Here is a 13881-nt window from a genome sequence, read left to right on the forward strand (position 1 = left end):
AAACAAAAGTGTTGCATTTATAATTTTGTTCAGTGTATATATATATATATATATATATATATATATTTATATATGATAAATTCAGTCAAGTGTGAGTGATCTTCTGACTGGTAGTGTATATCATGATACTCCGGCTATAATGAACTGAACTTTGTTAACTAGGGAACTGTGGGTCAGGAGTTTCCTCCACCTGCAACAATGTGTCATGTGAGTTGTCTTGGCTTCTATCACGCTCTGATTCTACAGAATACTACAGAATACACACGGCGTTCTGAAACCAGACTTCTGATCTGAGTTAGGCTGATCCTAGAGGCTCTTCTTGTTCGTGTCCATCTTACAGGATTGTTTCTGGGCATTTGCAAACTCCCAAATGATGTGTTCGTATTCACCCGCTAATGCAAAAACGGCCAGGGTTCGGGAGAAGGTCACCGCGGGTCATACGACTCACTCAAACGAGTCTCGAGACGTCAGCTCCCATTGTATACGCATTATCATGCGTTACGAAATGCTTATGACATACTGTAATATTTTTATTTCCTCTCTGCTCATGAGCTTTTGTGTTGCCTTTTGCTTTTCCCTTTGAATAAGCTCCAGGTTTTAAGATCTATTTTTAAAACAAGTCGGTTCTTAGAACCACAACCATCCTAGCAGGTTTTTAAGTCATCATGCACTCATAAATGAGCATGTGGTAATGAAGAGCCATTGCAGAAATTTGACTGGAAATCCACTTTTTATATAGATTCTGCTCTGAAAAGATGACCATGACGAGTTTTTTTATTGGTGTCCGTTATTTTTCATGCTTCATTATGGTCTGGCTTTGACCACACAACGGCACGCGGCTGGTCATGCTACTGGTGCTGTCCACCTCCGTGAGGTCACTCACATCGATCTGTTGTGAAACAGGAATGAAAGCACTGAATTTCATGATCAGGTTGTACCCTGAGGTCAACTGCTTTCTTTGTAACAGATAGTAGTTCACTTGTTGAGCGGCGTTATGTTGCCCCTCAAGCCCTGATGATATCTTTTTGTGAGTGGACAATGATCTGTTATTAGTATTTTCCTTCATATGTTTAGTCAAAGGTATTTTAAAGGGATCCCCGGGTATTAAGACATGTATAGCTTAATATAACGTAAATTATGTCTCTTATTTAAATATATAGTAGAAACCCCATGAAAGATGTATGTTATATAAAAAAATCGACATGGTTTTTGGACTATGGGGGGCGCCATTATTTTATGTGCACAGTACATTCTACGTCAAATGGTTGCACTCGGTGAGCTACTGGCGCTTATTTCTATAGTCTTTGGCTTTTTACCGCAACACAACTCAGAATACATAACTCAGAAAATAAAATACTGATATGATATCACATTGTGTGACTTTTGGTTGTAATTTTCAGTCGAAGGGCAACAAGAGAAGCAATGCAAGACTTCACAAGAAGAGGAGAAAAGAATGGGAAGATGCCGGTGGACGAATAAAACTTCCTAAAGACCTGCTTATTTTTTCACTCCACTTTAGTCCTGATGCCTTTGAGTCTTTTAGTAGACCACAGCTACTGAAAGAGCTTACAAACGGCCTGAGAAACGCTATGTTATCCTGTAAACATGCCGACGCTAATCATGACGCACAGGCCGCTAGAGGAGTTTCTCAGCGCAGATTTTCCTCGAGAAAACCATTTTACGTCATCAGAATAATGGCGCCCCCCATAGTCCAAAATATGTATAAAACGATGTGATTTTTAAAATAACATAAATCTTTAATGGGTCTTCTACTACATATTTCAGGAAGAGACATAATTTACGTTATATTAAGCCATACAAGTCTTAATACACAGGGATCACTTTAAAGAAGACCTATTATGCCCCTTTTTACAATATGTAATATAGCCTAAGTCTCAGGTGTCCCCAGAATGTGTATGTGAAGTTTCAGCTCCAAATACCCCACAGATCATTTATTATATCATTTTAAAAATGCCTATTTTGAGTGGAAGCAGAAACACACTGTTTTCATGCATGTCTGCTGCTCCCCGCCCCCTTTTCCAGAGTAGGACTGTGCCTTTACAGCTCGTATCTAATAGTGTTGTCAAAAGCACCGCCCGTGATACCAGTCGGTACTGTAATGTTAAAAATGTTCATTTCCCGCTAACATTTGAGCACTGACCCACTGATAAACGTGGCTTTCAAACACAGAAAGCGGCTGTCACATGGCATGTGAGTACTAAACTTAAGTTCTCTTTCATGTCTTATTGCGCTTAAACTGTCAAATACACACAAGTTTATGTTAAAAACACACGAGTTATAAAAACAGTTGGTTATGTCTGTGAAGATAAACAGCTGGGAACGAAATCGCATGTTTATATTAGATCTGTGTGGCAGTAGCGTAATATACAGTAAATAAATCAATAAATCCACCGCTCTCTCGTCTCCTCTCTGAGGCTGGGACTCTAAACAGTGTTCTGTGCTCGTCAGTGCAGCCAAAGACAGAACAGTTAGCATGCTTTACTTTCACCATGGCATTAGAACTGTTACACCGTTGTCGCTTGGGAAATCACAGTGACGCTGCAGTGGGTGTAAACTTGCAGATTAAGGGGCAGTGATATTATAATAAGATCCCCTTTCTACGTCACAGGGGGAGCGAAATCTGAGCGGCTCGGTTTTCACAAGCTTGCAGAGAAAGGCTTAACAAAACAAATTTACTGGGTTGTTCTTTTTCACATTTTCTGGTTTGGTAGAAGCACCGGGGACCCAGTTATAGCACAGAAAAAGTCAGATTTTCATGATATGTCACGCTTTTAAAATCATGAGGAGCGTATTTGCAACCCTTTTTTCACACCTGAAACATCCACCTAAAGTTAATTAAATGGAGTCTTTTATATGAAGTTTTTTTATATTGTTTATCTGGTTAGGTAATTCTTCAACGGCAGCGTCGGAGAGACGTTAAGATGAAGAAATACAGGTTCGGTGATGTAACAGAGTTTCTTAGAGTCCCGAGTACACCTAGTTTCAATAGTCAGGTGTGAAGCCCGTCCTGTGGGAACCTCGCCCGAGTCCTTCCTCGCCTGCCGTGTTTCCTGTTCCTCAGCTCAGGTGTTACTCCTGTGGTATGTGACGTTTGGCCCAGTGTGATAGGATCTGTTTAGTAAAATGTCTTTATGTAATCCTTTCCTCTTTGCATAAAGTTGGGAAGTTGCGCATGTCTTCATGGCTTCATGTAGGATTGCCACAAAGGGAAAGTACTGGTAGTTCAGAGAGTTTTACCAAAGTTTTTTTAACCTGATTTTCACTTATTGGTTCACAACAGCCGGATATGAGTCTTTTTTGAAGTAGAGGTACGACCACGTTAGAGAACATTTGGATGGCATTTTGCAGGCAGAATGTCTGTTGTCAGTAGTGATGTATGAAGCACAGACAAATCTTTTACGAAATTGGCAAGGGGAAATCTTTCGCCCTAATGCAAATTAACCTATTATTGTGGACTCCTATTAAAATACCTGGATTTTGTCCACAAAAATTAGTCAAAACGCGGGAAATGTGCCTGCACCTTAAATCTCTGGAATTTGTTTTGTCATTGTATCGTTTACTATAAAAATAGTATGTAAAAACGTCTTGATAACAAGATTTTTTTTTCCTGCTTGTAGTTTAGATTTGTTCTTGCTAGTATTGCAGGATTTAACTAACATGACCACAAAAAAATCATATATATATATATATTTTTTAGTTATTTTATGTATACAAAAATATATATAAAAAATACTTTTTATATTAATCATGCATGTTTTTTTTTCTTCACAAAATCTGTCAAGACTTGTACAGCTATAATGTCATGAAATGTACATATAAATGTTGTGGCATAAAGACATTTCATAGTTTCATACAGTGACGCGAGATCATCAGGTGATCCTGCCTCTCCTCAAGCAGCACGAGTTTGAAAGTTTCCTTCATATCTGCAGAACAAACAATGTAGGTCCATCTACTTATTTACTTAGATTTGTTCAAATGTGAGTATGAGCAATAGTAATGGTTATATGACTTTGCAAACACTAATATTAAACCAAACTGAAGAAGTATAACCGATGCATACTGAGGACTAGCATATGACATTTATTACGTGCCTCCCACATACAAATCTCATTTTTTGTATCTAGGAAATAATGCTTTGTTTTTAAAGTTGTGTTTCCACCTTGGGCCATCCGTGTACCATGAGTAATCAAAGGGAAATTAATTTAAAATGGTTCATTAAAATGTAGTAATTGCTATTTTAGGTATTTGGTCTTTAGTAGAAGTTTTGAGCACTGGGTAATAATGGCGTTGCTTCCCATTGCGCTAATGGTGTGAGGCGGCGAGATGAGGCCGTGTTGCCCCCCATATTTAACAGAGCGTGAGAGAGCCGGACACCTCTCACATGAACTGATGAAGAGCTGCTCCCAGAGCTTTCAGAAATTCCCTCACTGACTCATGTGCGGAGCTGAGTAAACATTACACACGCATGAATTGAAGGCCTTTCCTTTACAAACATATATTACATGTGATTTTTTTTGTGTGTGTCATCAAAAAAGGGCTAGTCAGTTTTAGTATTATTGATGGTAAAAAGATGAAAATTAAAGAGAGAAGAGGGTGGGATGTAATCAGGCATTGTGGGTAATGAACATTTAGGTAAGGTGGCTAATGTAATCGTGTGTGTATATGATCGATACTGATTATTGTTTAAGGGTTTGGTAACCGGTATGCAGAACAAATTTATAATCAGTTTTATTTCTTTTTTTTTGTCATGTATTTTTAAAATATAAAAATAAAGATATTAATAGAATAGAATATAAAAAAATATTATGAAAATAATAATAATAATAATAAAAACAACAGTAGTAAGTAATTATAAAAATAATTGTGAATTTTCATCTTTGTTTTGAGCAATCTATAACACTTAAACCATTCTTTCTACTATTTACGTTTGCATATGATTGTTACAGATTTTTGGCAGTCACATGGTAAATTTAAAAATTGGTGGTCAATTACCCTGCACTTATTCACCATGTTAAAATTAATGAATAATAACTGTATGAATATATCCACACAAAACAAATGACTGTCAATACATTTTAAATAAAGCATATTAGGTTTTTAAGGGCAAAATACCATAAATAATTATGTAATAATCATAAAATAATTATTCATAACTGTTCATTTAAAAAAAAAGTTTAAAAATAATGTTTTAGTCATGCATTATGCAGTCGCATGCAGTCTAGTAGCAATTGTTCAAGTATTTTAATGCACCAAAGCGGAAAATGGATCTGAAAATTCTACATTTGCATATGATCATATATTCACACAGCTCCTGTACTTCCCTTTGTTGAAAATAAAATAATTGTTATCTGTCTGGGATAGTGAAAAGGCAACATAAAGTTAAGAACGCTATACATTTCTCACTTGAGAAAAATTATTGCTAGTTGTATGCAAACAATACATCAAGCAAGTTACTTTACCAAAAAGCGGGTGCCATTTATTCCTACAAACATATGAACCGATAACCGATCAAGAAGACAATTTTGATTAGCTTTAACAAATGTCAGTTAAACCGATTATCGGTCTCTTTAATTTACACATCTATGTATAATACATCTTTATGCTTGTAGTCTAAAATGTTTTGAGACAACTGTGATGTACACTTCTTTTAATCAGTTAGTCTGGCACAGTAATCGGTTGATGCTGATATTTACAATATATGACCAATATATATAGATTTATTATGCACTAATAGAAATGACAATTTATAGCAGTTTAACTCATTTTTTTCTTCTTTCTTAAAGCTCAGTCTTTGCATTAGATGGAGCTTGAAATGTTGTTTGACGTTCACAAGAAAGTGGCAACAGTGATGTTTTGGCAGTCAAGATAGACAAACTTATCTCTCCGAATCAAACCCGCTCAGACAGCTGAATCTTTCTTCCAGCTTTTTAATGGCTATTGCTGTCTTGGAAGCTTCTGCGCTTGTTCTGTAGAGTGCTGGCAAGTGTGTCAGGAAAGACTCCAGACCCTTCAGACAGGAACAGATAGGAAGTGCACAAGCGGAGTTCCTGAGAAGAGGAAGGTGCTGGAATTGCTGATCAAAAATGCTCCAATTTTAAAATGCCTCTTTAAACACTGACACGGTTAACTCTGCATTACCTGAGCATTCTGCCATCAAAACAAGACATGAACGTGAACAGTTCTCAGAAATAGTTTGAATATAAGAGGTTTTTTAAAGTGTTTTGTGACATCCAGGAATGTTCTTTGATTTATATCCTGAAACTGAGCCAAAGAGCTTCTCGTAACATAATATCAGTGGACTTATAGGAACAATAAATATAATAAAATACGGCCACCTGACCCTATAGACTTTGAGCACTGTGAGACTTCCTTCTTTAATCAAAGTATGATAAGTGTGTGAAACTGCTGAAAATCTTTAATACTGAAACTGCAGTTAACTTGGGAAACTAAACCAGTTGGATCACCTGCCTTGTTGCGGTACATAGGTGACCGGTCAGCTGCCAGTCAAACTGCAAACAAACAGTTGATCACTGTTTGAAATAATACACCGTCCCACTGCATGCTTATATGCTGCAGCCTTCATTTGGTTACTGCAGGTTGCTTGCAAATAGAGTAACCAGGATTTGACTCAATGTGTGCAACATAGGTTCCTGTTGTAGTGCAATTCACTTTAATGTTTTTAACTGCATCACAGTGTTTCTCTCTGTAAATGATTTCAAAGATTAATTCTGATCATAATTGCACAGGATTTTTTTTTTTTTTAGAAGTGTTTGCTACTGCCAAAATAGGCCATATTAGCTTTACCGGGATTTCAAAAAACCTCCCTAAAATTCACTGTGACGAGAGGGGCGGGGCCGAGAGCCGTGGGAACGGAGCGAGGCCGGTGGAGTAAATGCTAATGCGCGACACCTGCGCCACTCACCGGTCTCGAGTCCCACGGAGCAGCTCCGGAAGGATAAAAGGAGGAGGGACGACAGTGTTGGAGGAGAGAGGACCAGGCCTGGTCTTTATTTTGTGTGCGGCAGTCGTCCGCGAGGGGCTGCCGCTTTACTTTCGTTTTGTGTTTGTTTATTTTATTAAAGTTTTAAATGTTCGCCAGTTCCCGCCTCCTTCTTCCCATGACTACAAACGTTTGTTACATTCACCATCCTGCACAAAGAAAGCAACATAACATCCTGCTTGCATGAATATACACTCAAAGTTTTACACCGTGGACACTTGATAGATTTTTTTAAATGCACTTATGAAAGTAATGCATTACAATATTGCATTACTCTCTAAAAAAGTAACTAATTGCATTGCGTTACATTACTTACGTGTTACTTTTTCTAATTTGGGCTGGGCTCATTTTTCTCTCTTCAGCAATAAAAAAACATTGTTAATCTAAAGTAATTTTTGCTAATTCGTATGGTTTAATTGGATCATCGAAGGTCAGCAGCAAAGACACTGATTAATAAAATGGGATAAAAAAAAGTATATTTGTGTTATTTAACATTTAATTATTGCTGGTCAATAAATGGGAAAACAAAGTAACTTGCATTACTTGTTTATAAAGTTACTCAGAAATTTTCTTGTAAATTACAAAGTAATGTGTTAAGTAAAGTAATCTGATTATGTAACTCGTGTTACTTGTAATGTGTTACCCCCATTGAAATGCATAATGTAATCTAAAAACATTCCTTCTCTCTCTTTTCAGCCGTCTGCATCTCAACAAGAAGACCACAGAAAAGGTGCCGTACAGCAAACTGGCTGGTGTATCGCTGCTGAAGCCCCTCAAGGGTATGGACCCCAATCTCATAAACAATCTGGAGACGTTTTTTGAGCTGGACTATCCCAAGGTACCATCCTCTAAACTCTTTGACCTTGCTGTTGCTCGCGCTGCTGATTCAAGTGGCTGGTTAAAGGAAAGTTATTATTATAAGCATTTGCTATTATGTGTTTTCGAAAAACCCTTAAGTACAAAACTTCAGGGCGTAACTCATCTAGACCTGTATTTGCTATGGACAGAGATGATGCCTAAAATTGTGCGGCTTGAGGAGAGGTGTGCTATTATCTTCCATGCAATCAAAGTGTAGATTTAAAATTGAATTGCTTTTTTTTTTTTTAACAATAGACAATTATAAGTTAAACATTGCCATTAAGTCTCATACTCCAAGTGAATAAAAACATCCTGCAAAGTTTTAAATCTGACAGTGCACCGTGTATAAAGTTATTGTCTCTCAAAAGAAAGAGTCGACTCTGAATCATTGAAACGAGTCGTTTTTAAAACAAATCCCAAGCCGTTTCATGTTGACGTCAACATGAAACATTAGCATATTGCCACCCACTTCTTGGTCTTTTCGCGTCTGAATGAAAATGCAAATTCATTCTTTGCCACTAGGTGCGCTTTTGGAGCGATAAAAATAGCTGTTTCCCCGGTAACGGCTGTAAACAAAGCAGCACTGGCTCACAAATGCTGCTTTATCAGACATTACAGGCATGGTCCAATCGGACCAATCACCGCAGATTAGCGTCACGCAAAGGAGGGGTTTGGAAAAATGAATCGTTGAGCGAATCGTTTGGTAGTCGTTGAGCAAGTAAAGTAAAAATGAATGCATATTATAAGACAATGAAAGTGTTTTTTGACCTTGCATGCATGTCAACCTGTTGTTGGGGCTCCCAAAACCAAAATATGAACCTTTCATTACCCATAAAAGGGCCACTTTAAGAGATTGTGTCAAAACGTGACTTTCGTGACCACACTTTTGATTTAGCTGGATGATACTACGTTATTGCTCATATTTATACCATTTCTGTTTTTTAGCATTTACCAATTCAGATTTGTTCTTGCACACTTCCTGTCAAAACCACTGATGTGTTCTTTCGCCAGGTTTGTGTGGCATTTTGACCTTTTAAGGACCGTCGCAATTAATTCTGCCTCTTAATTGCCTCTTAAAAGAGAAAGCCTGAAGACTAAACATACTGTCGAATTAGATCAAATTTCTTTCATAAGTTGGACTAAAATGCACTGCCCTACTTTATAGGTTGCAAATATTTCATCAATGTGGTGAAAAACTGTGCTCCAATTCACAACTTATGCAACCGCACATGTGCGTACTTGTTAGGTGGTAAATTTGTGACTTCCTGTGTCGCATCTAAGTGGTCGTGGAAGATGTGTTTAAATTCTTATGTTTATGGAAAGGAAAATGTGGTTAGCCCACCAGGTAGTGCTGGGCGGTATACCGGTTCATACCGAAAAATTTATTTTTGTTATGATATGAATTTTTAAAATACCGCAATACCGGTGTATGTCACTTAACCAGGTGTTGGTGGGTCACTGACCCTGTTGATGGAGATGCTATAATCCTTGGGTAGGCGAGATGGCATTTATCTGTTACACACTGCTGCTGTTTTCCCGCATTGCTGTCATTTATGCATCATGTGCGGCTCGAATTATGTTCTCTGCAGTTCTTTTTTGCTTGTGGCTAGAGTCAGACAGCATTGCTGGGATGTTTTAAAACACAGAGGCTGAATTATAGCAGGCCACCAACATAGAAAGCAGGAGATGATGATACAAAGATGAAACAGAAATTCCCAGAAGTACCGATGCTTTGCTTTTATGTAAATAAAGTTTATGTTCTCGGTTTACAGGATATTCCGATAGGACATTCTTAAGGCACTGACTGGAGAGTCTTATCGGCTATTTGAATAGATGTTCAAATTTTCCTGAGAAATGTATGTATCCAAAGCAATCCCAAATATTCGGGCCTGAGCATTTTGAAAGGTAAAACTGTACCTTGATGAGGTACATACAAAACGTTTTACCTCATAATTATGCAAAAATAAGATCTTAAATTTTGCATAAAGAAACTAAAGCCGGATTTGAGCATTTTGCCATAATTTCAGGATTATTTCCCCACAAGTATTCATCTCTGTAATGACATTTTTATCATATGACAAATTTTTAGTGTTCAAAAGTTTAGGGTCGGACGGTACAATTGTGTAATGTTTAGGAAAGAAGTGTCTTATGCTCACCAAGGCTGCATTTGTTTGAACAAAAATACAGTATTATTACAATTTAAAATAGCTGTTTTCTATGTGAATATATTGTAAATGTAATTTATTGCTGTTATCAAATCTGAATTTTCAGCATCAATACTCTAGTCTTAGGTGTCACATGATCCTTCTAATAAGCTGATTTAAATTGAAAAGAGATTGTACATTTTAAATAGGCTTAATTTTCTTTAAAGCTAATTAATAAAGTAATTTTTGGGGGGAAATAAGACCTAGATATGTTCCTCATGAGGTTCACCCATCAGGATTTGCTAAAGGTGGCAACTGTGTTCAGCGGTAGTGAAGAGGTTACCGTAAACATGATGGAAACACGCAGGGTGCGTCCCCTGATAATACATACTTATCTTTGTTGCTGAGCACTGCCACCATCTAATTACAGTGTTTCTTTGCATCGTGACTTGAGCACAAAGCTTTTGATCAAATCACTCATGCTTTTCTAATGAGGAGTTTTTCCAGGTGTGGCTGCTCTGCGAAATAACCCATTTACCGTTGGATGATTGTGCTCTGTTGTAAGCCATCTGTCAGGGCTCCTAAATTAAAAATGAAATTGATCTGGTGTATAATATGCAATTCCATGACCTACCCTGAACTGAAAGTCCAGTCCCCTTAATCTTTTTGATTATATTGTAGTTGATTGCTAGTAATAATATTAGACTTGCACTGCATTTGTTTGTATGAACCTGAATCTAATCTAAAGGCAGTCCGATATTTTTTACTTTTTCAGTGGCCTTGGTTCTGGGAATGTTTTCTCATTCATTTTGTCAATGCATTAAAAAAATAGTAATAAAAATAAAGAAAAAAAATTCTAAACCAACTCTGACTGAAATTAATCAAATCTTTACCGAGTATTTAAAAACTACATTGCACATGATGTAACTTAATCAGCTTGGTTTTCTGGGTCAGTTTTTAACGTATTTTGTAGTGCTGTCAAACGATTAATCGTGATTAATCGCATCCAAAATAAAAGTATTAGTTTACATAATATATGTGTGTTATATGTGTGTGTACTGTGTATATTTATTATGTATATATAAATACAAACACATACATGTATATATTCAAGAAAATATGTTGTTTATATATTAAATATATTTATCTGTAATATAAATATATACATGTAAATATTTTCAAAATATATACTGTATGTGTGTGTACTTATATAGACATAATAAATATACACAGTATACACACATATATTATGTAAACAAAAACTTTTATTTTGGGTGCGATTAATCGTTTGACAGCACTAATATTTTCATATTGGACCTTTATTGTATTACAGTAAAAATGCTAGGCAGTTTTTTTTTTTTTTTATTGTTTTATCTAAAGCAGTACAAATTTAAAAACAGTACTATAAATACTACAATAAATCCTTGCACTTGGATTTTCTGGGTCAGTTTTGGGGCCTTTTTAACATTTTTATATCAGAATTTTTATCCCAGTTAAAATGTAGTTTGCTAGGCAACTAGCTAACTTAACTAGCTAAACACTCTCTAGCTTGCCTGTGCTAGTCTGCAAAAACTCACATGACCCTTCTCATTCTGCTCTCTCATTTCCATTTAAAATGCGACTTCTCTGATTGGTGGATTACACTTTGGGATTATGGGTAGTGTAGTACTTTACTGAAAATGTAGCAATTGAACTATAAAAAAAAACAACAACTAAAAACCCACTGTTTTTTTTTTGCAGTCCGCCTCAAAGAAAACGCCCCTGCACAATAACACATAAATATAAATCCAGTCATTACTTTTTCAGTCAATCAACTTAACTGCGTTATTTTTTAGATGAATAAATGCAGAAACCTAAGTGATGATTCATTGTTTCCTGAGATCTACAGAATAATCTGTAGACTTTCACAGTGAGTCACCAGCGAATGATGGTTGAGGTTTCTGTAGTTCATTCCACCGATCAAAGTTTAATGCAGACTCTAGTGTGGATGGAGGTGGAGAAACCTCCGCTGCTCTTCCTGTGGGATTCGAGGCATGACGTGTGAATCGAGATGACGGGGTGCATTCAGACGTGTAGCTCTGCAGCAGATGGGACATTCTGCTCTATTTTCCATCACACAGCTGTTTGAGCAGCACAGATGTTGATTCCTCCTCCAGCTGCTGCTCCTTGTAGGTTTGCAGTTGGAGAAGTGGTTCCCCTCTTTAGGAGCATTCTTTGTGAATTTTCAAGTGAACGACAGGAGGGGAGGGTTATTTTATAAAGCCTCTGCTGTGAAGGAATCAGTTCTAATCATCTAGATCTAGAAAATCTCTCTTTTAAATCATTTCATCTTAACCAGTTTCCAAACCAAGCGATTTTGCTGTCTGCACTGCACGTGAAACTACTACTGACGCCACACAATCACAACCAATCAGATGTTTTGCATTCAGCTTTTAGTTCTAGTCCCCTTGATCTGATTGGACAACTAATGTTGCAGTAAATTATTCCTTCTCTGTGTTCCTGGAGTTCCAGACAGTCTGTATGTTTCTCAGTGACACGCAATGATTGATTTAGCTTCGAAACTTTTAGGAACTTTTCCCCTTATTTTAGCCAAAGTAGAATTGGGTAGCATTATATTTTGGTGCCATATCGATTATCAGACGATATTTATTGATATTGCACAATATTGGATGTTTGTGCATGCTCATTTCACCTATTTTTTCATTTAGGTGATGACAGAAGAAAATCTAACGCAACCTTAAAGTAAATCTTTATAAAAACTAATGATTAAAATTCTTCATATCCGTATTTCACACTGTACATTGTAATGCAATGCCCAAATTAATTTTGTATTGATTTTAGTTTTGATTGTTTTAATTCTAATTTATTAATACAAAAATATTAAACATTAATTTATTACATTTTTAGTATAGCTGTGCCATGAAAAACATGTTTTGAAAAAAATGGCTTATCAGTATCAAGGTTTACAATTAAAATTCATCTTGTAGGATGTTGGCCTTATAAATGTAAGCTTTTTGTATTTTTATTTATTATTTATTGAAGTAGATTTTAGGATATCAATTTATTTGTAAAGTGAAATATCTCTTCTCGACTACACAAGCCAAGTGTGCATCAACATTATTGGATGAGTTTTCTATGCGGACATTTTTACCAGTTCTTTAATTCAGGCCTAATCAGATCAAAGTGTAAATGTGTCTTTAATTTATCTTCAGAGACATCAAATAGCTTCCCTTTTCTAAAGGGGTCATATGATGCTGCTAAAAATAACATTATTTTGTGTATTTGGTGTAATGAAATGTGTTTATGCGGTTTAAAGTTCAAAAAACACATTATTTTCCACATACTGTACATTATTGTTTCTCCTCTATGCCCCGCCTTTCTGAAATGCATCGATTTTTACAAAGCTCATCTGTCTGAAAAGCGAGGTGTGCTGTGATTGGCCAGCTATCCAGTGCATTGTGATTGGCCGAATACCTCAAGCGTGAGACGGAAATGTTACGCCCCTCACCATACTGTTGATGCCGTGTCCGGCCGGAGCGACGAGACAACATTAAAACCCATTACAAACGAGGCATTTGTTGCATCCAGTGGGGACATAATTACTGATTATAATGACTTATACTGTCTTTTTACGCGTTGCGTTGCATTGCATCGCTCCGCGTAAACATAAAACTCTGTCTGCATTTGTGATCGGAGAAATGACAAACAACAAGTGCTACTCTACTGCCCAAAACTCGCGTTTGAATCATCAGTGGCAAATCGTTTAAATGAAAACTTACTTACGTGAGTCAGAACTGCCGGCATTGTAGTCTAACGTTACTCTCCCAGGATCAGTAAACAGTCCTCCATAAAATGTGC

General features: G+C 36.7%; 1 protein-coding gene across 1 annotated transcript in view; it reads left to right on the forward strand.

Moving 5' to 3' along the window:
* ugcg (UDP-glucose ceramide glucosyltransferase) overlaps positions 1 to 13881 on the forward strand; it is a 33329-nt gene that overhangs the window by 1162 nt on the left and 18286 nt on the right. Inside the window, exon 2 of the mRNA XM_016447314.1 lies at positions 7718 to 7859. Coding sequence (XP_016302800.1) covers positions 7718 to 7859 — 142 coding nt within the window. The remainder of the gene's footprint in view (positions 1 to 7717; positions 7860 to 13881) is intronic.

This window comes from Sinocyclocheilus anshuiensis, unplaced genomic scaffold (genome assembly GCF_001515605.1).
Source record: "Sinocyclocheilus anshuiensis isolate Anshui unplaced genomic scaffold, SAMN03320099.WGS_v1.1 scaffold567, whole genome shotgun sequence".
In the NCBI taxonomy this organism is placed as follows: Eukaryota; Metazoa; Chordata; class Actinopteri; order Cypriniformes; family Cyprinidae; genus Sinocyclocheilus; species Sinocyclocheilus anshuiensis.